The sequence below is a fragment of the Oryctolagus cuniculus genome, chromosome 7, assembly GCF_051225735.1.
Source record: "Oryctolagus cuniculus isolate XC-2025 breed Fujian yellow rabbit chromosome 7, ASM5122573v1, whole genome shotgun sequence".
NCBI classification, from domain to species: domain Eukaryota; kingdom Metazoa; phylum Chordata; class Mammalia; order Lagomorpha; family Leporidae; genus Oryctolagus; species Oryctolagus cuniculus.
The window spans coordinates 153,505,555-153,532,046 of record NC_142873.1 but is presented as its reverse complement, the minus strand read 5'-3'; the positions used below and the strand labels follow the sequence as shown (position 1 = coordinate 153,532,046).

Below are 26,492 nucleotides of genomic sequence, written 5' to 3'. Positions count from 1 at the left end.
CTGTAGGGTTGAGGGCATGCGGTTCCTTTTGTGCTCGGAGGCACCGAGGGCCGGAGCCAAGCCCCCCGTCCTCTCTGGGCTCCCAAGGCAGGGGCGCCGTTCAGGGTCTCGCGTCAGGATGCCCAGGAATTGCTCTCAGACGCTTGCGTGATGTGACCCTGGACTGCCGACCTGGTCGCAGGCAGAGTCCCCGGGCTGGCACAACTGGGCAGCCCTGGCTGTCGGAGTGAGGCCGCTGGGGAGGGACTTGTGGGGGAGGAAGGTGCCAAGGCCCCCTGCTCTCCCCCTCCCGAGCTTGGAAGAGAGAGGGAGCCCAGGCATCGGGCAGGCACAGATGAGAATGCCCCTTGCTTCTGACCGAGCCTGATGGACAGCGTGGCGCTCGGGCTGGGGGCCGAGGGGGCTTGTGGCGACCTCAGGGCTCAGCCTGGCCCAGCCACAAGCAGAGCCGCAGGGGGAGCTTCCCCGGAGTTCCCTGGTGCCGGAGAGCCTGTTCCTCCCAAGCACCCAGTCACACGGGGTGTGTGTGGTGGGGGGAGCAGAGAGCGCCGTGTCCGGAGGTCCTTCCGGAACCTCTGGCAGAGCGAGGGGCCGCGGGCTCTCCTCCAGGAAGGCCTACCCGGCGCCTCCCGCTTCTGCTTGGCCTCGCCCCGTCCGGGTGGCCCTGGGGGCCGGGAGGGAGGGGCCGTGGCCTCATGTGCCCACCCCGCAGGACTACCGCAACCCCCTGATGGAGATGGAGCCCAAGGCGCTGAGCGCACGCAAGTGCCAGGCCGTGTTCTTCCGCGTCAAGGAGATCCTGCACTGCCACTCCATGTTCCAGATCGCCCTGTCGTCCCGCGTGGCTGAGTGGGACTCCACCGAGAAGATCGGTGACCTCTTCGTGGCCTCGGTGGGTGCCCTGCTCTCTGCGCGGCCCCCTGGGGTTGGCCCTGGGGGTCACACAGCCTGGCCACCCGCCTCTGCCTGCTGGCCATGTTCAGTCCGGGGCGGGGTGGGGCTGAGGGCGGCAGGGCCTGCGTGTCTGGCCGAGGCCGGGGTGGGTGTGACAGCTGGAAGTGCCCACGTGTCCCTGTAAGTGTCTGCCAGGCTGTGGGCTGCTGCTGCCAGCTCCCTGTTCTGGCTCTGCCACTGGGGGCGGTCCCCTGGCAGGTCACGAGCTCCCTCCCTTGTGGAGTGACCGTTAGAAACGCGGCGCAAATCCTGGCCTGAGGGGAAGCCCCTGTGCTGGGGCCGGAGTGCAGGATCGGGCCGGGAGACGGGGTCTGGCCCCATTGTGCTGCCTTGGGCAGGGCTGGGGGTCCCTGGGTGTCTCCTGTCAGTTTCAGGTCCGTGGCCTCCAGTGCACCCAGGCAGGGGAGGCTCAAGTCAGTGGAGTTGGCCTTGGTCTGTCGGAGGCCTCTGGGTCTGGTGAAAGCCAAAATGGGTTTTTGGGGAGCCACAGCGCCTGTGGGTCTGCTGAGGAACCCGGCTCCTGGGCTGCAGGTGTGGTCTCCACCCTCAGCTCAGTCCACGCACCGCCCCGGCGAGGGGCCGTTTGTTTCCTGGGGCTGCCGGGTCCTGCCCGTGACTTTGGGACGGCCCCGTGGCCTCTCTGAGCCGGGCGCCTCGCCCGCTCACTCCTCCGCAGGGCTGTCTGTGGGTCAGCGTGTGGCCGCGGTGGGGAGGGAGGGGGGAGGCGGGGCGGGTGCGGCCGCTCAGCCACTCAGCCTGGCCCCCTCCCTGCCTCGATTCAGTTCTCCAAGTCCATGGTGTTGGACGTGTACAGCGACTACGTGAACAACTTCACCAACGCCATGTCCGTCATCAAGAAGGCCTGTCTCACCAAGCCCGCCTTCCTCGACTTCCTCAAGGTGCGTGCAGCCCGGGCCACCTCCCACCAGCGCCTCGGCTGCTGCAGCCTGGGCGGGGCGCCTCTCCTCTGGCCTTTGGGGCATCCCTCCCCGTCCCTGGGAGGAGGTGGTGACGAGGTCCTGATCCTGGAGCGGAGACACAGGAGAGGGTGTTCCAGGGTCAAGGACAGAGGCAAAGGTCAGAGGCAGGAGGGGGCAAGGCGGGGTGGATTCAGGGGGCACTGAAGCCAGGGGGCAGCTGGGGTCCATTTGGGGAGTTCTGGACCTCCCAGCTCTGACTGGGGTAGTGGGGAACCATGGAGAAGTTTTGAGCTGGGACAGACACGAAGTGGGGGCCAGTGGAGAAGCCGTGGGGCTGCAGGGGGTGTGTGTGGGGCCCGGGTAGCAGGTGTGTGCATGGAGTGATCGAGCAGGTGCGAGGGACAGGACGGGAAGCCCACCTGGCCCCTGCTGCTCACGGGGGCCCCGGGCTGTCTGCTCAGTAAGTGGACGGAGTGGTGGTCCTGACTTCTAGAAGTCTGACCCCTGTCTGCCTGGTCTCCCGAGGGTCGGGGCATGTGGGAGCCGCGGTGGCGGGGGGGGGATCCTTGGCTGTGGAGCCAGGGCCCTGCCTGGGCTCTTCTCTCGGGGTCCAGGGCTGAGCAGCAGCCTGGGGAGAGGAGCCCAGGTCAGGACCCTGTGCACACCCGGGTGCAGAGGGTCAGCGAGTGACACGCCTTGTCTCCGGCAGCGGCGGCAGGTGTGCAGCCCGGACCGGGTCACCCTCTACGGGCTCATGGTGAAGCCCATCCAGAGGTTCCCGCAGTTCATCCTCCTGTTGCAGGTACCCCCGGGAGGCCCGCGGAGCACAGGTGGGGGTGGGGGCGGTGGGGGAGGCAGGGGCGCCGGCCCTGGACCCTCTCACAACCTGGCCCCTGTCATGGGGCTGTGGCCTCTTCTGCACTCCCTTGTGAAGCCAGTCCTGTCCCTGGGCTGTCTCCCTGGAGGCCAGGGGGTGGCTGCCAGGCCCAGGGACCCAGTGGCGTTTTTCTTTCTATCCTCAGATGTGGATGGGTTCCGATCTAAGCCTTGATAAGTTAGTATTGATCAGTGCACTTACGGATACGTTACCATTGTACCCGTTTTCAAAAAAGAGATTTATTTCTTTTATTATTTGAAAGGCAGAGTTAGGCTGGCACTGCGGCTCAATAGGCTAATCCTCCGCCTTGCGGCGCCGGCACACCAGGCTGTAGTCCCGTTCGGGGCGCCGGATTCTGTCCCGGTTGCCCCTCTTCCAGGCCAGCTCTCTGCTATGGCCCGGGAGTGCAGTGGAGGATGGCCCAAGTGCTTGGGCCCTGCACCCCATGGGAGACCAGGAGAAGCACCTGGCTCCTGGCTTTGGATCAGTGCGATGCGCTGGCTGCAGCGTGCCAGCCGCAGCAGCCATTGGAGGGTGAACCAACGGCAAAAAGGAAGACCTTTCTCTCTGTCTCTCTCTCACTATCCACTCTGCCTGTCAAAAAATAAAAATAAAAAATAAAAAAAAGAAAGGCAGAGTTAGAGGGAGAGGGAGAGAGAGTGAGGGAGGGCGACAGAGAGAGAGAGAGGGAGAGAGAGAGAGAGATTCCATCTGTAGGTTCACTCCCCAGATGGCCATTAACAAGGAGGTGGATGGGAAGTGGAGCAGCCAGGACTCCCATATGGGATGCGGTGTCCACATGTTTGTTTGTCTCATTTAGTGGTTTTTTTTTTTTTTTTTTTTTTTTGGATTTTATTTGTTTATTTGAAGGGCAGAGTTACAGAGAGGCGGAGGGCGGGGGGGTCTTCCATCCGTTGGTTCACTCCCTACATGGTTGCAACGGCTGGAACTGGGCCGATCTAAAGCCAGGAGCCAGGAGCTTCTTCCAGGTCTCCCATGTAGGTGCAGGGGCCCAAGGACTTGGGCCATCCTCCACTGCTTTCTCAGGCCATAGCAGAGAGCTGGATCGGAAGTGGAGCAGCCGGGACTCGAACCAACGCCCGTATGGATGCCGGCGATGCAGGTGGAGGCTTAGCCCACTACGCCACAGTGCCAGCTGCACTCGGTGGTTTTTTGAGGCCTTCCTCTGTGGCGCCATCTGAGCCTCTTGCAGTCCTGGTCCGTGGAGGAGGAGGTGTGCAGCGGGCAGCTCTGTCGAGGGGGGGTCCTCAGCCTGGCTCTCCCTGGCAGGACATGCTGAAGAACACCCCCAGGGGCCACCCTGACCGGCTCTCGCTGCAGCTGGCCCTCACCGAGCTGGAGACGCTGGCCGAGAAGCTGAACGAGCAGAAGCGGCTGGCCGACCAGGTGGCCGAGATCCAGCAGCTGACCAAGAGCGTGAGCGACCGCAGCAGCCTCAGCAAGGTGAGCGCCGGCCGCCCCGGCCGCCCTGCCCGCCCTGCCGGCGGCGCCTGCCTCTGCCCGGCCGCCTGCCCGGTGGCGGCGCTCTCCGGGGAGCCCACGCCTGGCTTTCCTGCCTGAGCCCCCGAACTCACTCTGGGCGTTAGGCTCTCGACTGGAGCCCCCACGTGCATTGCGGTCATCTGGGACCCCAGCTGGTTTTGTGCATCATCAGTGTGACGGCCAGTGAAGACACCGGGAGCCTCGTGGTTAATCACGCGGGCTCTGGGGAGAGTCTGGCGCACGCTGTGTGGCCCCCAGGGACCTGCCCAGCCTCTCTGAGCCCCTTTGCTTCCTCTGATGCGAGGTGAGCTCAGGAGCCGCCCGTCCCCGGGGCCGCTGCGTGAATGAGGCCGTGGCAAAGCAGCCTCCAGGAGGCCTTCACGGAAGGAGATGGAAAGGCCGGGCCGCGCGCTGGGGTTGCGGCTTAGGAGCATCCGGGCAGGAAAGCCTGGAGACCTTGCCAAGGAGAGCGCGGAGCGCAGGTCCCCTCGCCGAGTCACCTGCGCACACACAGGGGCCTCCCACACCGGGCCTCCCACGCCGAGCCCGGATCCCGGGGGGCGGGGCGGGGGGCTGGGCCAGGGCCGGCCCCCCCCCCCCCCCCCCCGCAGGCACGGTGCTGGGCCATTCTTGGGGAAGGGGCTCCTGTGCGGGGTTGGGAGGGGGCGTTCGTAGCCTCTGGGGGATCTCCAGGAGCCCCTGGGGCGCGGCAGGATCCTGAACGCAGAACGGAGGCTGCTGGCTGGCAGCTCCCGGGAGGGAAGACGGCAGTGCGGGGGGAAGCTCCAGTGGTCCCGGATGCAGGCGCTTGGCAGTGCGGGCTGTGCGTGGGCCCTGCGTGGTCGTCCTGCCTCAGGGAAGTTTGGCTTGTAGGGAAGTAATTGACGACTTCCTTTTTTTTTTTTTTTTTTTTTTTTTTTTAAAGATTTATTTATTTGAAAGGCAGAGAGGAGACTCAGAGAGAGAGAGAGAGAGAAAAAGAGAGAGAGATCTTCCATCTGCTGGTTCGCTCCCCAAATGGCTGCATCAGCCGGGGCTGAGCCAGGTCGAAGCCAGGAGCCAGGAGCTTCTTCCGAGTCTCCTGCATGGGTGCGGGGTCCCAAGCACTTGGTCCATCCTCTGCTGCCCTCCCAGGCACGTTAGCAGGGAGCTGGAGTGAACCAGTATCCATCGGGGATGCTGGGGCCACAGGTTGGGCTTTAAACCTCTGAGCCTCAGTGCCGGCCAAAGCGGACAACTGTTCTCCCCTAAGATCAGACTTGGGGGCTTCTTGGTGGAGAAGCTGCTGCCCACGCTTGCCGGCGGCACTGCCCACGTGGCTGGTGGCCGCTGCTTTGCTCCAGTGTGACCTGCTGGCCCCACAGGCATCTGGGTTCGCTCCACCTGCCCAGGAGGATAAAACAGGGAAGGAAAAGGCCAGCAGGGATGGAGTGCTCTCTGGTGGGGCTGCCCCCATCCAGGGTCACTCAGGCAGGCGTGAGGGGTGGGGGTCATCGCCCCAGCCCCTGCCTCCCACTCCACGCAAGCCGGGGTTTTTGGGGGCCATCTCTGGAGGAAAAGGCTCTAGGCCACCTGTGACCACCACGCTGGCCTTAGCGCTTGGGCAGCTCCTCCCCTCCCTGCCTTTAGCTCTTTCCTGTGACCAAGGCTTCCCTGTCCGTGCACCTGTGCAGCCGCAACGGGAAAAGCCGTCTGTTCTCCTCCGGCGTGTGCCCGTGGGGACCTGGGCAGCGCATGTGCTGGGCCCTGGCTTGAGGTGAGGGGGACCTTTTGAGGTCCAGCAGGGACGGAACGCTTGAGCCTCAGTTTCCCCAGTTGTCAAGTGAGGGTCGAGCTGGATGCACATGGCGTGAGGGGTGTGGTGGCCGCGCACCGCGCCTGCCCCGCCAGGGCCCTCCCTGGACCTCATGGCCATTTGGAGAGCCATACACTGGTTTCCCTCCCGTCGTCACCCAGGAAGAAGCGGAAACGAAACTGGGTGTGGCCGAGAGGGAACCGGTGCCCACTCTTCAAAACAGCCGACTCAGGCGTCTTCCAGGGACGTTTGTGCAACAGCTGCGTTTTCCTTCTGCTCCTTAGAAATCTGTCTGGGAGGCCGGGAGGGGCTGCCGGCGGGGACTTTCCTCCTCCCGGCTCTGCCGCGGTGCCCTGCTGTCCTCGGAGGCTGAGGCATGGGGGTGCAGGGCCGGCTTCAGCAGCCATGGGGGGCCTGGGGAGACCCCAAGAGCGCCTGGGGGTTGGAAATACATTGTGTGCCGGCCGCACAGTACGGGGGATGCGGCTCTGCCCTGTCCATCAGCCGGCAGTGGCCCTCGGCCAGTCACTTCACCCCGCATCGATCAAGTGAGCGAAGCACCATTGAGCGCCCCTTGGGGCCTGGCACACGGCGGGCACCGGGTGCCGCGTGGACTCGTGGTTGTGCATTGACCTGAGGGGCACAGAGCTCTGGCGAGTGACGGATCCTCTCGGGGTGCTCTGGGGTGACCTGACCTTTCCCTGGCCAGAAGGGAGCAGAAGCGGGGGTCTGATGGGCCTCGTCGGGGTCACGGTCATGAGAGTGAACTTTGCCGAGCAGTCCCGCTCCCTGATAGGAACACAGACATTTCCCTGGGGGTCTGGCAGCCCGAGGTCAGCAAAAGTCTGCTCCGATGCTTGGGCTCCAGAGTCTGGCTTCCTGGAGTGGGGTGTGGCTGACCGGCGGAGCTGGTCTGAGCCAGTACCGAGACGGGCAAGAGGTGGGGCTGGGCACGGCCAGGGACCACTTCCAGGCCAGGCCCCTGCTGAGGCTGTGGCACCCCCCTCCTTGGTGAAGGATGCCATGGGTGGCAGCCACAGGACAGCAGCTGTCCGTGGAGTCCTGCTGTGTGCCACACCCAGGACGTGCGCTTAGCAGGCCCTGGACCTGGCTTAACCCTCTGTGTGGCATCTTGACAGTTTTAATGTTTTTTTTTTTTTTAAAGATTTATTTATTTACCTGAAGGAGTTACAGAGAGAGGAGAGGCAGGGAGAGAAAGAGGTCTTGCATCCGATCGGTCACTCCCCAATTGGCTGCAACGGCCAGAGCTGCCGATCAGAAGCCAGGAGCCAGGAGCTTCTTCCAGGTCTCCCACATGGGTGCAGGGGCCCAAGGACTTGGGCCATCTTCCACTGCTTTCCCAGGCCACAGCAGAGAGCTAGATTGGAAGCGGAGCAGCCAGGTCTCGAACCAGCGGCCATATGCGATGCTGGCGCTTCAGGCGAGGGCGTTAACCCACACACTGCCATATCGCTGGCCCCACTTTTTTGTTTTTTAAGATTTATTTATTTATTTCAAAGGCAGAATGACTGAGAGAGAGGGGCCAGTGCTGTGGCATAGCAGGTAAAGCTGATGCCGGCAGTGCTGGCATCCCATTTGGGTGCTGGTGCGAATCCTGGCTGCTCCACTTCTGATCCAGCTCCCTGCTAATGAGCCTGGGAAAGCAGCAGAAGATGACCCAACTACCTGGGCCCCTGCACCCACGTGGGAGACCTGCATGAAGCTCAAATCTCCTGGCTTTGGATTGGCTCACATCTGGCTGTTGTAGCCTTTGGGGAGTGAACCAGCAGATGGAAGACCTCTCTCTCTGCCTCTGCCTCTCTGTAACTCTGCTTTCTTTTCTCTTTCTTTCTCTCTTTCTTTCTAAGATTTAATTTATTTATTTGAAAGTCAGTGTTACACAGAGAAAGAGTGGCAGAGAGAGAGAGAGAGAGAGAGAGAGAGAGAAAGAAGTGTCTTCCATCTGCTGGTTCACTCCCCAATTGGCCGCAATGGCCAGAGCTGCACCGATCTGGAGCCAGAAGCCAGGAGCCTCCTCCAGGTCTCCCACATGGGTGCAGGGGCCCAAGGACTTGGGCCATAGCAGAGAGCTGGATCGGAAGTGGAGCAGCCGGGTCTCGAACTGCACCCATATGGGATGCTGGCACTTCAGGCGAGGGCGTTAACCCGCTGCGCCACAGCGTCGGCCCCTACCTCTCAAATGAATAAATAAATAATCTTTTTTATTTTTTTTCTTAAGAAGAGTGACAGAGAAAGAGGAGCCCGCACTGTGGCGTAGCAGGTTAAGCTGCCACCTGTAGTGCTGGCATTACATATGGGCACCAGTTCGTGTCTCAGCTGCTCTACTTCCTATCCAGCTCCCCGCTAAGGTGCCTGGGACAGCAGTGGAAGATGGCCCAAGTGCTTGAGTCCAGGCATTAATGTGGGAGACCCGAAGAAGCTCCTGGCTTCTGGCTTCAGTCTGGCCCAGCTTTGACCATTGTGGTCATTGGGGGAGTGAACTAGTGGATGGAAGACCTCTGTCTCTCTCTCTTTTTGTAACTTTGTCTTTCAAACAAATAAACAAATCTTTTTTTTTTTTTTTTAAAAAAAAAGGAGCTTCCATCTCCTGGTTCACTCCCCAAATGCCTGCAGCAGCCAGGGCTGGGCCAGGCGAAAGCCAGGAGCCGGGAGCTCCTTCTGGGTCTCCCACGTGGGTGCAGGGCCCAAGCGCTCTGCCATCCTCTGCTGCTGTCCCAGGTGCATTAGCAGGGAGCTGGACTGGAAGCAGAGCAGCCAGGACTGGGACAGGCAGTGCTGTGTGAGATGCCGGTGTCGCACACGGCGGTGTAGCCCGGCCCTGTGCTAACTTTCCATCAGGAGCCCGTGTCTCCCTGTCGCACCGGGCTCTGTGAACGAGGTGGCCAGACTGTCCCCTGTGCGCTACCCTGTGGGATTGGGGGCCGGAGGTTATTGCTCCCCCAACCTGTGGAAGCTGACCCTCACGTGGGTGACGTGGGTGAGGTGAAGGGTCGAGGGTCAGAGGTCCTTTCTGTGACTCCCGGGCTGGTGCAGGATCACCGTGGTGCGGCTGCTGGCTGCAGGGCCCGGCTCGTGCGTGGGCAGGTGGCCAGGGCCCTCGGCTCCGCTCGGCGCGGCCTGTGAGGCTGCCTGCCTGGCTGCGTTGCCGCAGTTGACCTGCCCTCTCTCCTCCCCCAGCTGTTGACCTCAGGCCAGCGGCAGCTGCTCCTGTGCGAGACGCTGACGGAGACGGTGTACGGGGACCGCGGGCAGCTGATCAAGTCCAAGGAGCGCAGGGTCTTCCTGCTCAATGACATGCTGGTCTGCGCCAACATCAACTTCAAGTGAGCAGGCCCCGCCCCGCCCCCAGAACCCCGCCCCCACCCCACCCCACCTTTCTCACTGCCCCTTCCACCTGCTCCGTCCCTGGGCCCAGCGCAGGGCAGGGGTCACAGGGCAGCTCCCGCTGTGGGCCAACGGCAGGGCATTACCCAGGGGTCTCTTGCACAGGGGGTGACCCAGCAGCCTCTGAGCCTTTGACCACTTTGAAATGGAAGGGTCCTTCCCGGTGTCCACTCCAGACCCCTGCTCCTCCCACTCGGGCCGTGTCTCCCCTCCCGGGGTGCCCGGCATCTTCTGTCTGCAGAGCCTGGCGTCCTGGTTCTGGGCTGGAGGTTGTGCTGATGCGCAGAGCCCGGATGCCAGGCTGTGCCGGGGAGAGCAGGGCCCAGAGCTGGGGGCCACTGCCTGGACTCGGGCCTGTGCACTGGGGCGGCACAGAGGCTAAGACGTAGATCGGAGTTCAGGTTCACACGCCCAGCGGTCACAGGGCCACGAGCCGGGCCCCCTGCCCTGCAGTTCCTCGGTGTCCCCGTGTGTCCCGTAGGTGCCAGGGATGCCAGACCCCTCCCCGAATGCTTCCTGAGCCGTGCCGTGACCTTTGCAGCCGGCTCCACGGGAGATACTGCTCCCAGGACCCGCGGCCCAGCACCCGGGAGCCACCCCAGAGGGAGCGCTGTCCCGAGTGTTAGTCCAGCCGGGCCCACCCACCGCGGGGCTGGGGGGTGCACGTGGAGCCTCGTTTGGGCTCTGCAGCCAGGGTCAGCTCGTGCGTCTCTGCGCTGGCCGTGCTGATTTTGGGGTGCTCTGTGGTTCCAGAACCCCCATCCTAGCAGGGGAGTAGCTGGGCCCTTGGCACTCACTCACCGAGTCTGTCCCCAGCCCCTCCCCTCTGCAGGAGCCCGTGTCACGGGGTGCGGGCAGTGCTCACGGCTGACTCACTCCCTCATTCCTTGGCTCAGTCATTCATTCAGGTGCTATGGTTCTTTTAAGACTTGATTGATTGATTGATTGATTGGGCAAATTGAGAGGGACAGGCAGAGAGACCCCTTTGCTGGTTCACTCCCCAGATGGCCGCAGCTCTAGGGCTGGGCCAGGCCAAAGCCAGGAGCCAGGAGCTGCGTCCAGGTCTCCCACGTGGGTTGCAAGTGCCCCAGCACTCGGGCCGTCCCCCGCTGCCTTCCCGGGTGCATGAGCAGGCAGCTGGGTCAGAAGCCGAGCAGCTGGGACTTGCAGCGCGCTCACGCGGGATGCCGGCGTCCCAGGCTGCGTGCAGCACCAGCTGTGATTCTTCAGTCCCGTCTACGCCCTGGGCCCTGGGCAGGTGCCGGGGCTGCGACGGACGCCCTGTCTGTCCTCACGTGGTGCAAGGGCTAGCGTGCAGAGCCGGGTGGGGCGTCCGTGGCCCAGTTTGGGGGAGTTCGGCGTGGGGGACAGGGGCTGAGCCACCCCACAGGCTGAGCATCGGCGTCCTCACCTGGCAGAGCGGCGGGGAGGTTGAGGTGGCGCAGGCCCAGCCCGGGGAGGAGACGCCTCCTCTGTGCCGAACCCTCTGCCCACGCCCGTTGCCACGGCTCCCCCGGAGCTGTCCCTCCTCGCGCCCCGATGCCCCGCCCAGCGGCCTCAGCCCGCGTGGATGTGGCTTGGCCCCCGTGACAGCCTTGTTTCTTGTCTTTCCCCAGGCCTGCCCATCACAGGTAGGTGGTTGTGGGGCTCGGGCCGTGTGATTCTGGCTCTGGGGCCGGGCCTGGGCACGTGGGTGCTTCCGCCCCGGCGAGGGCTCCGCTCGGCTCCGGCTTGGTGTGGCCTGAGGCCTCGTGCTTGGGCTGCGGGGGTCGGCCTGGCTGAGCTGGCGTGTGGCGTGCCATGCGGAGCGCGCGCTCCGGGCTGGCCCTGGGCGGCGGGTGGGCGGCCGGCTCTGTGGGACTCGTCCTCTCTGTCCACCTAGGGGCCAGTTGGAGATCAGCAGCCTGGTGCCCCTGGGGCCCAAGTACGTGGTGAAGTGGAACACGGCGCTGCCCCAGGTGCAGGTGGTGGAGGTGGGCCAGGAGGGCGGCGCCTACGACAAGGACAACGTCCTCATCCAGCACGCCGGCGCCAAGAAGGCGCCCCCCGCGGGGCAGGCCCAGAGTGAGTGCCCGCCCTCCCCGCCCCGTCTCACCTGTGTGCAAGCCCCGCCCCCACCCCATCTCACTGTGTGTGCAAACCCCGCCCCCCCGCCATGGGGCAGGCCCAGAGTGAGTGCCCGCCCCATCTCCCCTGGGACACGCACAGCCCTGTCTCACTGTGTGTGCACACCCTGCTCCCTCCCCCCACACCATGGGGCAGGCCAGAGTGAGTGCCGGCCCTGTCTCACCTGGTCTCCCTGTGTGTCTACACCTGTCCCTGTCTCAAATTGGGACACACATGGCACACGGGTCCCCGGGCCCACCCAGCATGCCTTTGGGCGCCTGCCCGCTCAGGCAGCGGTCTCCTCCCTGTTCTCCCCCCTGCACAGTGGGGGCCCAGGAGACTCCCACCCTGTCCCCTCAGCCCTCAGGGACCCCCTGGGGACATCTGGCTCTGCCTGGGCCCCATGCCCAGTCCTGAGTGTGCCCCTGTGACTCCGTGGACAGTGAGGGAGAGGGGACGGCATCCCTGTGTCAGTGTGGACAGTGAGGGGACGGCGTCCCTGTGTCAGGGTGGACAGTGAGGAGACAGCGTCCCTGTGTCAGGGTGTGGACAGTGAGGGGATGGCGTCCCTGCGTCAGGGTGGACAGTGAGGGGACAGCGTCCCTGCATCAGGGTAGACAGTGAGGGGACGGCGTCCCTGCGTCAGTGTGGACAGTGAGGGGACAGCATCCCTGCGTCAGGGTGGACAGTGAGGGGACAGCGTCCCTGCGTCAGTGTGGACAGTGAGGGGACAGTGTCCCTGTGTCAGTGTGGACAGTGAGGGGATGGCATCCCTGCGTCAGTGTGGACAGTGAGGGGACAGCGTCCCTGTGTCAGGGTGGACAGTGAGGGGACAGTGTCCCTGTGTCAGGGTGGACAGTGAGGGGACGGCGTCCCTGTGTCAGTGTGGACAGTGAGGGGACGGCGTCCCTGCGTCAGGGTGGACAGTGAGGGGACGGCGTCCCTGTGTCAGTGTGGACAGTGAGGGGACGGCGTCCCTGCGTCAGGGTGGACAGTGAGGGGACGGCATCCCTGTGTCAGTGTGGACAGTGAGGGGACGGCGTCCGTGTGTCAGGGTGGACAGTGAAGGGACGGCGTCCCTGCGTCATGGTGGACAGTGAGGGGATGGCGTCCCTGCGTCATGGTGGACAGTGAGGGGACGGCGTCCCTGCGTCATGGTGGACAGTGAGGGGACGGCGTCCCTGCGTCAGTGTGGACAGTGAGGGGATGGCGTCCCTGTGTCAGGGTGGACAGTGAGGGGACGGCGTCCCTGTGTCAGGGTGGACAGTGAGGGGACGGCGTCCCTGCGTCATGGTGGACAGTGAGGGGACGGCGTCCCTGCGTCATGGTGGACAGTGAGGGGACGGCGTCCCTGCGTCATGGTGGACAGTGAGGGGACGGCGCCCCTGTGTCAGTGTGGACAGTGAGGGGACGGCGTCCCTGCGTCAGGGTGGACAGTGAGGGGACGGCGCCCCTGTGTCAGGGTGGACAGTGAGGGGACGGCGTCCCTGCGTCAGGGTGGACAGTGAGGGGACGGCGTCCCTGCGTCAGTGTGGACAGTGAGGGGACAGTGTCCCTCTGTCAGGGTGGACAGTGAGGGGACAGTGTCCCTGTGTCAGGGTGGACAGTGAGGGGGCAGCGTCCCTGTGTCAGTGTGGACAGTGAGGGGACGGCGTCCCTGTGTCAGTGTGGACAGTGAGGGGACGGCGTCCCTGCGTCAGGGTGGACAGTGAGGGGACGGCGCCCCTGTGTCAGGGTGGACAGTGAGGGGACGGCGTCCCTGCGTCAGGGTGGACAGTGAGGGGACGGCGTCCCTGTGTCAGTGTGGACAGTGAGGGGACAGTGTCCCTGTGTCAGGGTGGACAGTGAGGGGACAGTGTCCCTGTGTCAGGGTGGACAGTGAGGGGACGGCGTCCCTGCGTCAGTGTGGACAGTGAGGGGACGGCGTCCCTGTGTCAGGGTGGACAGTGAGGGGACAGTGTCCCTGCGTCAGTGTGGACAGTGAGGGGACGGCGTCCCTGTGTCAGTGTGGACAGTGAGGGGACGGTGTCCCTGTGTCAGCGTGGACAGTGAGGGGACGGCGTCCCTGCGTCAGTGTGGACAGTGAGGGGACGGCGTCCCTGTGTCAGTGTGGACAGTGAGGGGACGGCGCCCCTGCATCAGGGTGTGGACAGTGAGGGGATGGCATCCCTGTGTCAGGGTGGACAGTGAGGGGACAGCGTCCCTGCGTCAGGGTGGACAGTGTGGGGACAGCGTCCCTGCGTCAGGGTGGACAGTGAGGGGACGGCGTCCCTGCGTCAGGGTGGACAGTGAGGGGACGGCGTCCCTGCGTCAGGGTGGACAGTGAGGGGACAGCGTCCCTGTGTCAGGGTGGACAGTGAGGGGACAGTGTCCCTGTGTCAGGGTGGACAGTGAGGGGACAGTGTCCCTGTGTCATGGTGGACAGTGAGGGGACGGCATCCGACAGTGAGCTGCCCCCGAGTCAGGGTGGCTTTGCCTGCCGTCTGTCTTTGCCGGGCTGTCGCTGCCTGGCATCCACCAAGCCCGGAGCTGCGTTATTTGCCTCCAGGGCTCTCAGCTCCCTCTCGGCTCCCTGGGCACTTCCTCAGGGCGGCCCTCTCTGAGGACTGCCCACGGCCCCGCCCACAGCCTGGGGGTGGGGGCGTCCCTGAAAGCGCCCTCCGAGCAGGAAGCCTAGAATCGCAGTGCTGGCAGAACGCGCGGCTGTGCCCAGAGGCGCCTGCCCCCCCCCCCCCCCCGCGGAAGGCCCTGGGGTTTCACTTCCCCTCCCCCCGCTGCGCTGTCCGCTGCTGGACCCCGGATTGCCACACGGGCTGGGAATCCCAAGGGAGCCATTGCACCAGTTCCTCTCGCCCGTGGGGCTGGGCCAGTTGCAGGTGCCGGCTCTGTCCCCAGGCCAGAGAGGCGGGCAGAGCTAGGAGGCCCCTCTGCCCCTTGGCTCCCGCGGTCGGCCCCTTCAGCCCTCACCTGACTCCATCTCTCCCTCCCCGCGCGTGGGCGCTCGCCCTGGGACCCTCGCCCTGGGACCCTCCTCCTGTGCACTGATTTGTCTCTGCTGCATCCCCAGAAGTGGAGTCCCTGCTACCAGGCCCCCTTAATTAAGAAAAAAAGTATTTTTTAAAAAATTATTTATTTATTTGAAAGGCAGAGTCAGAGAGAGAGAGAGAGAGAGAGAGAGAGAACGTGGAGCCTGCTCCCATCTCGAGGTCCCTCCCCAAGTGTTGGAAATGGCTGCGCTGAAGCCAGGAGCCCCGAGCCCCCTCCCCGTCTCCCGCGTGGGTGCAGGCGCCCACTTCCCTGGGCCGTGCTCCACTGCTTTCCCAGGAGCCTTAGCGGGGAGCCGAGTCGGGAGGGGAGCAGATGGTACTCACCCTCACCGGCCTTGGCCTCGCAGCGGCCGCCCCTGCCACGCCCACTCTGGGGAGGGGAGAGATGCCGCCCGGCAGGCCAGGGTGCGTTCTTGGCACACGGCTGCACTGTACCCGCCACACCTGCAGATCTGCGGCGCCTGCAGCCTGCAGCCTTGGAACAACCACAAAAGCAACAACGCAGGACCCAAGTGGAGCAAACCTCAGCCATCAAATGATAAAATGCAAACAAGCAGCGTTAGCGCAGCTCACGGCGGGGTGGGGGGCGTGCCTGGGCCGTGGGACGCCCTGCGGTGGGCTGCCTCTCCCAGCCGCCCCCCCATCCGGGTCTCTGCAGAGGGCTGTGAGGGCCACGTCGCATCCCCAAGCCCGCCCCGCGCCTTGTGCCCTGCCTGGTCGCACCGCACCGCGGAAGGCGGCTCCACAGGCTGGGCAGACGGTGACTCAGGCGTGTGCATGTTTGAGGTGCTCACCTCAAGAGAGCCCCAGCGCTCTGCGCCCCCAAGACCCCTGCTGGAGGGGCTGCAGCCCAGACTCCCGCGTGGCAGGCAAGGTGCCCAGGTCCCGGCTTCTGTCTTCATCAGAGACCTCCTCGCGGCCACCGCTGTCTTCCCACCCTGACACCTTTCTCCCAGCACCTTTGCCGTCTGCTGAAGGTCACTTCCTCGCTCTCCTCCCGGGGGCCCGGCCTGTCTTGTTTGCCACTGCCTCTCTAACACGCGGAGCCGGGGCTCAGCAGGCCGGAGCAGCTTGCTGGTCGGGGGCTGCCTCAAGCCACAGTGCCTTTGCCCACCGCCGGGCACAGCCGGCCTCCTCCAACCCTTTACGCAGACTGACCGTGGCCGGATCCCAGGTGCCAGACTTTACCTGTGGACAGAGCTGTCTCCCTGGCTGCACTGGCAGCTCCGGCAGGGCGAGAGCCTGGTAACCTCTCTTCTGGACCCCAGAGCCGTAAGCGCCAGGGCGCCGGCTCTTAGTCTTTGCTGGGAGAGGTGCTGGCTTCTTGCGCGTGCCTTCCCCGCCGCCTGGCTGAGCTGGGTCTCTTCTCCGCCAGACAAGGTGTACCTCGGCCCCCCACGCCTCTTCCAGGAGCTGCAGGACCTGCAGAAGGACCTGGCCGTGGTGGAGCAGATCACACTGCTCGTCAGCACGCTGCACGGCACCTACCAGGTACGCGCTCCCTCGGCGCCCGGCTGAGCCTGCCCGGCAGAGGAGCCCTGGAGGAGGGGCCGGCCCCGCGTGCGCAGGAGAGCATCGCCTCGCGGGTCCAGGACTCCTGCCGGCCCGCCTCCCTGGCCGCCGTGACTGCTGAGGGCTCCGGGGAGCCGGCGTGGGTGTGGTGACCTCCTTCCCGGCCTCCCCGATCCTAGAACCTGAACATGACCGTGGCTCAAGACTGGTGCCTGGCCCTGCAGAGGCTGCTGCGGGTGAAGGAGGAGGAGATCCACTCGGCCAACAAGTGCCGCCTCCGGCTGCTGCTCCCGGGGAAGCCGGACAAGTGAGGGGCGCGGGGTGGGGGGGCTGGCAGGGCCCCGCGGGTCGTGCCCGGGACACACCTGGCGCATCGTGGGTGCTGGGGACGCGCTTGCTGAGTGAGCCAGTGGACGAAGGCCTGAGTCAGAGCCCGGGTGGGCCGGTGCTGGGTTCGGATTCTCCCACACTGCTGCTGCCGGCCCCCCCCCCCCCCGGCCCTGAGTCTGCGTGATGCCCTGGTCTCCTCTCTGTGAGGTCACCCATGCCCCTCCCCCAACTCCCCCGGCTGCTTGGCTGGGAGGGGCGGGGGCGGTACCCGTAGGGTGGGTCCCATTGTCGCCATTTACAGAAGTGGAGGGCGAGCCTCTGGGTTCTGGTGGGGTTGGACCCGGAGGCTGGGCTGTGTGGTGGTGGTGGGGGTCACGGCCCAGGTGCTGGCCTCTAGGATGGGGCAGGTGGGGACTGAGCGTTCCCAGGTGATGGCTGCGTCAGAGGCAGGACGTGGGTCCAGGAGGGGTGTCAGCCTTGGGCTGTAGCCCGGGCTTGCACTCCCCGGCCCCTGCCGGCCCCTCTGGCACACCCCATTCTCCCTGTGCACCTCTGGGGGTCAGGGACACCACCCTGCCTGCCTCCCAGGGGCCTGGGCTGACCCACGGGGGAGAAGCGGCCCCAGAGGACTGAGGTGTGGGGACAGCGTGGTGACAGCAGCCACCTCGCGCTGCCCTGTGCCCGTGCTAAAGCCCCCTCCTTTGTCTATTGGTTTCCCTGCACGTCCGCTCCGCAAGCGTGCATGGAGCAGCTGGCCTGAGCCAGGTGTGGGAACCGCCCCGCGCCAGGCCCTGCCTTCCTCCGGCCAGCCCGGGGTCACAACCTGCAACCTGCAGAGGCTCTGCGCGGGGGCCTGGCTGGGGCGTGGGGGGAGGCAGCCCCCACGGGGGCCTGAGCTGTGTCTGGCCCCTGAGCAGAGCTTCCTCTGTGTCCCGGGCGCGTGGGTCAGAGCAGGAGCTGGGGGGCTGCCGGGGGCTCGGGCCACCCTGGGCTTTCTCGCTGCAGGTCCGGCCGCCCCATCAGCTTCATGGTGGTCTTCATCACCCCCAACCCCCTGAGCAAGATCTCCTGGGTCAACAGGCTGCACCTGGCCAAGATCGGGCTCCGTGAGTACGGCCCCGGGGAGGGCGCCTGGGGCGGGGGGCGCGGAGTTCCGGGTCCTGACCACCTTGTGCTTGGCCACCTGGCCTAAGTCACTTCCTCTCTCAGCCTCGGTTTCCCCATCTGTGAAGGCAGTGACTGCTGGGGCCCTGGGGACGGGAGGGCGGTGGAGGCCTCGGCTCTGGTGTTCCTGGTGTGGGCGAAGGCGGTGATGACGTGATGACGACATAAAATCCAAGGGTGCGACGGGCGCACACCTGGGAGTGCTGTTCCGCTTTTAAAGGGTAGAGTGGGGGCTCACCCGATCATCCCTCTGGGGAGCTGACCGAGCTGACCCCCAGCCAAAAACCCCTTGGTGGTTTCTCCTCCTGGGCACCCCATAATAGCAGAAGCCTCCCCGAGGCTTTGTGTGTGGCAGACCCTCCTCTGAGTAGCTGGCACCCATAGTCCTCAGGGGGAGGTCGGCTGTGAATGCCCAGAGAGGTGCAGTGACCGCCCGAGGCCACACAGCAGGAAGGTGCCGCTGCGGGACTCTCGTGCCGGGTGGCCCCTGAGCGTCCTGCTCCCGGGGGCGGTGAGGGTGGCCTCTCCGCCGGCCACACTCGCGGCGGCCTCCCTTGTCCTTGCTTTGCCCGGGAGAGTTCGTGTCCTTGCCGGCCAGAGCCAGGACAGAGGCCCTTTGTCTTGGATTTGTTTACTTTTCTGCTTTGGTTTCCGGTGTGATGGCATCGCAGAGATTTTTTTCCAACAGATTTTACAAACATTTCTGGAAAGAAGTCAGGACTCTAGCCCCAGCTTTTTATTGTTTTAAAACACCCCAAAACAACCCTGTTTACTGCGCTTCTGATTTTAGGCGAGAGAAGGGGCAATGCCAGCAGCCGGGGACCCCTGTTCTTAAGGCAGCTACGCTTGTTAGGGGGCAGCTGCACGGGAGCCGTGCTGGGTGGCCTGGCCGTCTCCGAGCACGGGCTGCCCCCGAGTGGCCTCTGCGACGGGGCCGGGTGGAGCCGTGCAGACGTGCAGGCCCCGGCAGCAGGTGCAAAGGGCCTGAGGCGGGGAGAGGACGCCCAGCGTGGCTGGAGCTGCAGAACGCAGGGGCGGCGATGGGGGTTGGGGTGCAGGGTCTCCGAGGGGGAGGCCGTGAGGGGGAGCCCGGGAGTCCAGAGTCACAGTCGGGCGTTCTGCCTGTTGGGGAGGGCGGGGAGGGGGGAGCACAGGTGTGCAGCAGGCAGGCGCGGGGACCAGAAGTTTCTACCCAGCGCGTCCCCTCTGGGATCTGGTGTCGCCCGGGCCTCTGCTGCAGGTTTCCCGGGGACCAGGAGGCCTTTAGGGGGTAGGGGGAGGTCCCTTGGAAAGTTGGGGGTTCCTGGAACCCTCAGAAGGGCCCAGGCAGCTTCCCCAGCGGCCAGCCCGGGTCTGTTCCCAGTGGGGCTGGAGCCCCGTTTGTGCACTGTTGGTCCCGCAGGTGCTGTGCTGCGTGGGCCTGGTGCTGGAGGGGAGCAGCTGGCCGGTGTGGGTGCCGCCGCCTTATTTCAGCACGGTTTTGCTGCAGCCAGAGTTCTAGTGGAGCAGTCGTTTGAATGTTTGAAGGCCCGGACCCTGGGGCTGAAGTACTTTGTCCCGTTTATTTTGTCGGGGTTTTTTCCCTATCTGCGGTGCCTGTCCCTGTACTATGAACCTGATAGACGTAGAATATCTAGACACATTCACCAAGGGTCTTGCGCCTTTTTCTCCTGGGCCTTCCTCCCTCCCTGGCCACCGCGTGCCAGGATCACAATTCACTACAGACCGAACAGGAGGGGCGTGGGGTGCGGAGCCTGGGGAGTGTATCTGGGGTCTGTCTGCCCCTCGGAAGGGCCGGGCGTCCTGGAAACCTGGGGGAGAGCAGGGCCCCTGCCGAGCGTGTGGTCCTGGGGAGGGCCGGGCGGCCCCCGAGCTCAGCTGGACAAGATCTCGTGGCGTTGGGGCTCTCGGGTCCAAGAGGAGGTGCGGGCCGACCCCAGCACCGCCCGCCGCGGGGCCGGGCTGCCAGCTTCAGGGGCCAGCGCTCGGCAGACTGTCCAACCTCGGCTCACCCGGGAACTTCCACCAGAAAACAGACCTCGTGGTGGGCCAGGGTGTGTGTGTGAGTGTGTATGTGTGAGTGTGTCTGAGTGTGGGTATGTGTGTGTGAGTGTGGGTGTCTGAGTGTGTGTGTATGTGTGAATGAGTGTATGAGTATGGGTGTGTGTGTGTGAATGTGAGCATGTATGTGTGTGTGTATATGTGTGAATGAGTGCGTGTATGGGTGTGTGTATGTGTGTATATGAATGTGTATGAGAGTGTGTAGATGTGTGTGTATTTGTGTATATGTGTGTGTGTCTGAGTGTGAGTGCATGTGTATGTGTGAATGTATATGAGTGTGTGTATGAGTGTGTGAGTGTACGTGTGTGTGTGTGAGTGTGTATGTGTGTGTCTGAGTGTGGGTGTATGTGTGTGAATGAGTATGGGTGTGAGTGTACATGTGTGTATGTGTGTGTGAGTGTGTATGTGCGAGTGTGAGTATGTGTGTGTGAAGGTGTGTGTATGTGTGTGAGCGTGGGTGTATATGTGTGAATGAGTGCATGTATGAGTATGGGTGTGAGTGCGTGTGTATGTGTGAATGTATGTGAGTGTGTGTATGAGTGTGTGAGTGTACATGTGTGTATGTGTGTGTGAGTGTGTCTGTGAGTGTGAGATTAGCAGCCCCAGGTCACACACAGGCTGGTGCGCAGGGCCCAGGACTCCCCCCACCCCTCTGGAGTCCGGGTCTTCAGAGCAGAGAGAAGGGCTGCAGACCCGAGCCCCGGGAGGAGGGGGTGGGGCTGGGGCTCGCTGGCCTCCCCTCCTGACCCCCCCTCCTGGCTCTCAGAGCCCAGCACCCCCAGCCCCTCCCACTCCTCCCAGGAGGGGCACATCCACACAGCCCAGACCTGGACCCCCTGCCGCGTCCCGTGTGGTTTAAGTCCCCCCTCGGTCGCCATGGTAACCCCAGTGTCCCCCGGGTGGCAGTGCCAGCTGCCGGCTCCCGACCGCCCAGGGTCTGTGCCGAGCGCATCCTCAGCCTCCCCACCTGCAGCCTGCACACCCGGGCCCGCGGCTTGTGCCTGCGTCTTCCTGCCCAAGCCCGCGCCGGGACGTGGGCCGCTCTGCTCTCCAGGAGCAGGGCCGGGGCCTGGTCTCCCTGATGGCTGTGGCCAGCAGCGCCTCCATGGCGCCGGGGAGCTGGGAGCAGGGCTTGAGGTGGCCTGGGGTTTGGGAGGCCGGAGAAGAACAGCAGGACCCAGCACGGGGACCGCGGTGATAGCTGAGACGGGCGCTGGGGCTGAGCACAGCGCGGCGGGGGGGTGGGCCGGCCCCGCAGCGTTCACAGCCCGCGCTGTTTGCCGAGTGCCTTGCGTGTGCTAGGCGTTCTGCCACGTGCAGCTCTGTCCCTCTGTTTCTAGGTGAGGCGGACTCAGAGAGGTTAGGCACCCGGCCCTGGGTCGCACAGCGAGCTGGAGGCTGAGCTGGGGTTTGCCTGCGACCCTTCTGGTGGATTGGGGGGATTGTTCTGAGTGCTGGGGAGGGGGCTGCCCACCCTGGAGCTGCCCCCATACCCTGGAGGGTGCTCTCCAGGCCGGTGGGTGCTGCTGGCAAACCCAGTCGGGTGCTGAATAAGCCCCCAGTTAACAGCAGTCGGGAGCCCGGCTTTGCGGCCGCTGCGCGTGCTTGCGTCACTCACCCCAGCGGCCTTCCCTGGTCTCGGCCTCTCTGGCTTTGCGCCGGGAGCAGGGCAGTGACAGGAGGGGCAGAGGGAGGGCAGAGCCTGGTAGCAGCGCCCCCTTGTGGCCTGCAGCCCCGCCTGCTCCTGGAGGCCGCCTCCGCGGGAGGAGGGAACCCGGGGGTGGAGACCCTGGCAGAGGCCAGGGGTCTGCGTGGTTCCCAGTGCCTGAGAGCAAGGATAGCCCGTCACATCGGGCCCATGTCGTGGCTACGCGGGGGCCTGTCCAGGAGGCAGCCAGGTGAGCCCCCCCCCCCCCCGGGGACACCGGCGCCGGCTGTGCAGGGGCAGGGGCTGGCCTCTGTGGCCTCCGCTCTTCCTTCGGCTTCCCTGGCGCTGCTGCCATGGGGCAGCATGGGAATGGGCGCACCCACTCCCTTGGACAGGCGCACCTGCCACGTGTGAACTGTGACGTGCGGTGACAGCACCACCGTCCTGGGCCCCAGCTATCCTTGCCCGATGGTGTCTGCCGGGTTGGTGGCAAGGACGCTTCCTGTGACCCTTCCAAGGCTCAGTGGGATGGAGGACCCAACGGGAAACACCCCCAGGCCCGTTTAGGGACTGAGATCCCGGCTCGGTGACCCGGGTGTGATGCGGCCTGGGTCCCGGTCTGGCTCCGGCGCCTGCTGTCCCCGTGGCCTGGTCCGGCTCGTAGTCTCAGCGCCAGCCTCACCATCTGAGGATTCTCTCCGTGCTCAGGGTTAGTGAGGAGAGTCGAGAGGGGCTCTGCCGCCTGTGGGGGTGCCGGGGCTGGGGCGTGCGGAGCGGTGGCTCCGGGGCACCCGCCTGGCGCCAGCCGCACTCAGGTGCCCTCCGTGTCTGCAGGGGACTCGTTCCCGACCCCCGCAGGTGCTCCGGGCCTGTGTGGAGCGTGGCATCATGTTTGCATAGAGCCCACGCACACTCCCCAGTCCTCCGCGCCGCCCCTGGTAACCTGGGGTCCCTGGCAGAGCCATGAGAACAGTGCCACGGGGAGGGAGGCGGGAAAGCTCTGCCCCGTTAAGTCCAGATGCAGCTCTCAAGTGTTTCTGATCCGCAGTCGTTGCCTCTGTGCGCGGAGCTGCCCGCGTGACCAAGGAAGGGCGCCTCGGCGGGAGGGGCCTCGGGGCGGGTGGGGCCGAGTCTCGCCTCCCCCCAGCCTGTGCGCCAGGCCGGGTGCCGGGGCTCACGGGGACAAAGGCCCCTGCCGACCACACCTTAGAACCTAGGGACGCGGAATCAGACCCCAAACACGTACGCCGAAGGCTGTTGGGGAAGTGAAAGGGGGTCTCCCTTAGAGCCGCTGGTCAGGGAGGGCTTCTCGGAGGAGGACTTGTGCGCGGAGCTTGGACCTCAGGAGCTGCTGCGGAGAGTGAGGTCTAGCAGGGGCTCTTAGCCGGTGGCCTCCTGGGTCTGTGTGTGACAGGTCCCCGGAGGCAGGCGGCTTCTTTAGCTCCAGGGTGGGGGGGAGGCAGGGGGTGACTCTTCCTCCTCCCCACATCGTCACCATCACGGGCAGCACGGGCATGTTGGCGCCTCCCCGGGCCCCGTCCACCTCCCGCTCTGGAACGTTCACTCAGGGCCACGGGGGGCTGGGGCTCGTTAGCGTCTGAGCCTTGAGGCCCCTTCACCCCCATCATCGCGTCCCCCTCTCACACCCACCGCAGGGCGAAGCGTCCCCTTTTTGTAATGAAGAAACAGGCTCAGCGTTGGGGTGTTGTGCACAGGACGGCCAGCAGGGGGCGGGGCAGGGCGAGCAGGAACTCCAGCCTTGGGGCTCCCGACTCCCTGCTGGGACCCACACCTCGTCCACGTCCACGTCCACGTCCACAGAACGGAGCTGGGCTTCCTCTCAGCTGGCTGAGCCAGGCCTGGCCCGTGCTGGCTCCCCTGGGCCCGGGGGCTGCCCACTGCCCTGCTGGCCCGGGTCTCTGAGCAGCTTCCCTCCGCCCCCTTCTCTCCCGCAGGGGAGGAGAACCAGCCGGGCTGGCTGTGTCCGGACGAGGACAAGAAGAGCAAAGCCCCGTTCTGGTGCCCGATCCTGGCCTGCTGCGTCCCCGCCTTCTCCTCCCGGGCCCTGAGCCTGCAGGTGAGCGGACCTCAGAGGTGGGGGCGCTCGCGGCAGGGCCGCCCTGGACTCTGGCTCTGAGCCTCTGCCGCTCCAGGAGTCGGGTTTCCGGCAGGACTGGGGTGCGTGGCCCGGGGGCAAGTGAGTGGAAAATCCCTTCATTTTGCATAACAGCGGTGATCTCCTCTGCTGATGGCCCGGCCCCAGCCTGTGCCGGCGTGGCGGCTGTGCCAGGCGTCGTAGGCTGGACTCTTGCTGGTGCCGCCAGGCGGGAGCTGGCTGAGCGCGGGGCCGCCCTCACTGGGGGTGCTGTCTGCTCCCTGTGAATATTTGTGAGCACAGGTCCCTCTCAGATTAGGAAGCTGAGGCCTGGCGGGGAGGTGTGGTTTCCAACAACCACGCAGCCGGGAGGGGGCGCAGTCAGGAGGGGGCACAGCCGGGAGGGGGCGCAGCCAGGAGGGGCACAGCCGGGAGGGGGCGCAGCCAGGAGGGGGCGGCCCCGGATTTAGGAGCTTGCCCTGCTTGGTCACAGCTCCCGGGGTTTTTTATTTTTATTTTTTAAAAGATTGATTGATTGATTTGAAAGTCAGAGTTACACAGAGAGAGAATGAGAGGCAGAGAGAGAGAGAGAGAGAGAGAGAGAGGTCTTCATCCGCTGGTTCACTCCCCAGTTGGCCGCAACAGCTGGAGCTGCACTGAACCAAAGCCAGGAGCCAGGAGCCTCTTCCCGGTCTCCCATGTGGGTGCAGGGGCCCAAGCACTTGGGCCATCCTCCACTGCTTTTCTAAGCCACAGCAGAGAGCTGGATGGGAAGTGGAGCAGCCGGGACTCGAACCGGTGCCCATATGGGATGCCGGCACTGCAGGCGGCAGCTTTACCTGCTATGCCACAGCGCCAGCCCCAGCTCCCAAGGTCTTAACCACCAGGCTGCCCAGCCCCCACCGCTCACCTGCCCCTGCCATCCTGGATGAGCCTGGCCCCCATCCATGTCCCCCAGGCCCAGATAAGTAGATCCCAAGACACACGCTGCTCGGGCTGGAGACGGGGGCCCTGATGGCTGAGAGGTGACCCTGGCCGGGCCTGTCCTCCACTCACCGTGCATTCAGCGGTGACCCAGACGCCGAGGCCCCGGCAGAAGAGAGCGGCAGAGAGCGGCTGTGAGGCAGACAGTGGCTCAGTGATGCCGCACGTCCTTAGGAGGGGGCCCCAGGCTGGGAAGTTCCAGGAGGGCCTCTTGGAGGAGGTGACGTTGAAACCCAAGCCCGATTGGCAGGCAGCATCCAGCCCCATGAGGGCCCGAGGAGCCGCAGCCAGGACGCCCTGTGTGGTTGCCACTCACAGGCTGAAGGGTGGGCGGGGGTCATCCTCTTCCCTGGGACGGGGACCCTGGACTGGCTCTCTTGCGCCATCCTGTGGCGGACAGCAGAAGGGCAAGCGGGTGTGCGAGCCCAGGAAGCGGTTCCCGCGAAAACTGACCCGTTCCTGCAGCAGCCGTGGCCAAGGCCCTCGTGTCCTCACCGTCACCGCCTCATGCTGCGGCAATGGCCGGGAAATTTCCACGGCAGGGCCGCCGCGCCAGGCTGGGTCGAGGTCAGATTTCACACTGGGTGGAGCGAAGCCCTGGTCTGACTTTGTTTTGGCTTCCGGCTGTTCCGTGGGATGGAGCATTGGACAGACGGGGCGGGATGGCTTCCGAGGGGCCGTTCGGAGCTCGGAGCTCGGCGCGGGTCCTGCTGGACACGGGGGCCCTAGTGCAGGCGAAGGCGCCTGCTGGGACCGGGGGGAAGGACCAGGCCTCACCTGGTGCAGAATGGAAGCCCTGAGGTCCCGATGATCACGATGAACGCAGGACTGGGACGGAGCTGTTCCCCGCAGGGGCGCAGCCACACACCCTCGGCCGGCACACGCGCGGTCTGACTGCTTGGTCCGGTGGACAGAAGGCCGGGCGCGCGAGAGGCCCGTGGGCCAGCGCGCAGGCTGGGCTCTGTCTGTGTTTAAACTTCAGGCACTGCTCACGTGGTCGCTTTCGCATCAGCTCTGATTTTGGAAGTTTCCTGTGAGTGGTTCCCGGGTGCCCACTCGTGTTTCCGCGTGAGCCGAGTGCCCTGCCCCCTCGCCTTGGCCCCAGCCCCGTGGTGGGGGAGGGGAGATGGGGACGCACGGGGGCTGTGTGAGTCAGGGCAGCGCTGGCTGAGCTGCTGACAGCGGGTGCCCAAGGTGGGGTCACCGTGGACCTTGGGGTGGAGGCCAGAGGCTGTGGAGAGAGGATTGTTAGGGTCCACCCGGCCTTCACAGAACCCGGGGGGAGGCTGACCCCTGGCTGATTCTGGTGGGGAATGGGGGTCCCTGTGTTCCCAGGGGCTTGGGTCTCCTGGGCACACAGGACCCTGACCCAGCCTTGATAGGTGGGCCCTGGGTGCTGGTGTCACAGGCAGGTGGCCCCAGGTGGTGATGTCATAGCAGGTGGGCTCGGGTGGTGACGTCACAGGCAGGTGGCCCTGGTGGTGACATCACTGGCTGCCTGCTGCCTCCAGGGCCTCCCTGAGAGAGCCCCTCCCCCGGGGTGGTGCTGTTGGCCCCCTCGCCCCTAGGAGATGAGGGCCCGTGCGTCCCCCATTTGGAGCTGTCTGGGCCCACGCAGTCTCCTGAGCAGCTCCGTGTGCCGGCGAGGGGACCGTGAGCGCCCCCCTGTGTGTAATGGGCCTGCAGAGCCCCGGGGGGCTGCCCCCTGCCTGGGCAGCCGCGTTTGTGGGGTCCGAGCTGCCCTTCCCGCTGTGCCCACGCCTGCCTCCCACCCCAGCCGACAGATGCGCCCCATCAGCGCTGTGCCAGCTGTCAGATGACGAGAGTCTTGGAGAGCCAGGGCCTTGTGCAATCACTGTGGGAACAGATGTGAGCGCGTGGGCCGCCGCCTCGCCTCCCCCAGCCCCCCGCTGTCTCCGCGGGCAGCCAGAACCCAGCTGCTTTTCTGGGGAGGGCTGGGGCTCGCTGGGGAATGGCTGGCTCCCACCCCCAACCTGGTGGGAACTGCGCGTTTGCCGGTTGGGTGAGGGTGTGTGTGGCTGTGCCCCTCCAGGGAACAAAGGAACGCGGGGGCCACGGGTGGGAGGTGGG

At 65.1% G+C, this 26,492-nt stretch overlaps 1 protein-coding gene across 11 annotated transcripts in view; it reads left to right on the top strand.

Annotated features, from left to right (window-relative positions):
* ARHGEF10L (Rho guanine nucleotide exchange factor 10 like) overlaps positions 1 to 26,492 on the top strand; it is a 149,766-nt gene that overhangs the window by 90,134 nt on the left and 33,140 nt on the right. For 8 of the 11 annotated variants that reach the window (XM_089299256.1, XM_089299257.1, XM_089299255.1 and 5 more), the window contains 11 exons: positions 713 to 892; positions 1,737 to 1,853; positions 2,584 to 2,676; positions 4,042 to 4,215; positions 9,248 to 9,393; positions 11,071 to 11,085; positions 11,337 to 11,518; positions 15,983 to 16,098; positions 16,299 to 16,426; positions 17,455 to 17,555; positions 23,278 to 23,399. In XM_089299256.1, the coding sequence (XP_089155382.1) occupies positions 713 to 892; positions 1,737 to 1,853; positions 2,584 to 2,676; positions 4,042 to 4,215; positions 9,248 to 9,393; positions 11,071 to 11,085; positions 11,337 to 11,518; positions 15,983 to 16,098; positions 16,299 to 16,426; positions 17,455 to 17,555; positions 23,278 to 23,399 (1,374 nt within the window). The remainder of the gene's footprint in view (positions 1 to 712; positions 893 to 1,736; positions 1,854 to 2,583; positions 2,677 to 4,041; positions 4,216 to 9,247; positions 9,394 to 11,070; positions 11,086 to 11,336; positions 11,519 to 15,982; positions 16,099 to 16,298; positions 16,427 to 17,454; positions 17,556 to 23,277; positions 23,400 to 26,492) is intronic. The other 3 variants (XM_051830674.3, XM_089299252.1, XM_051830675.3) reach the window with 1 other exon arrangement.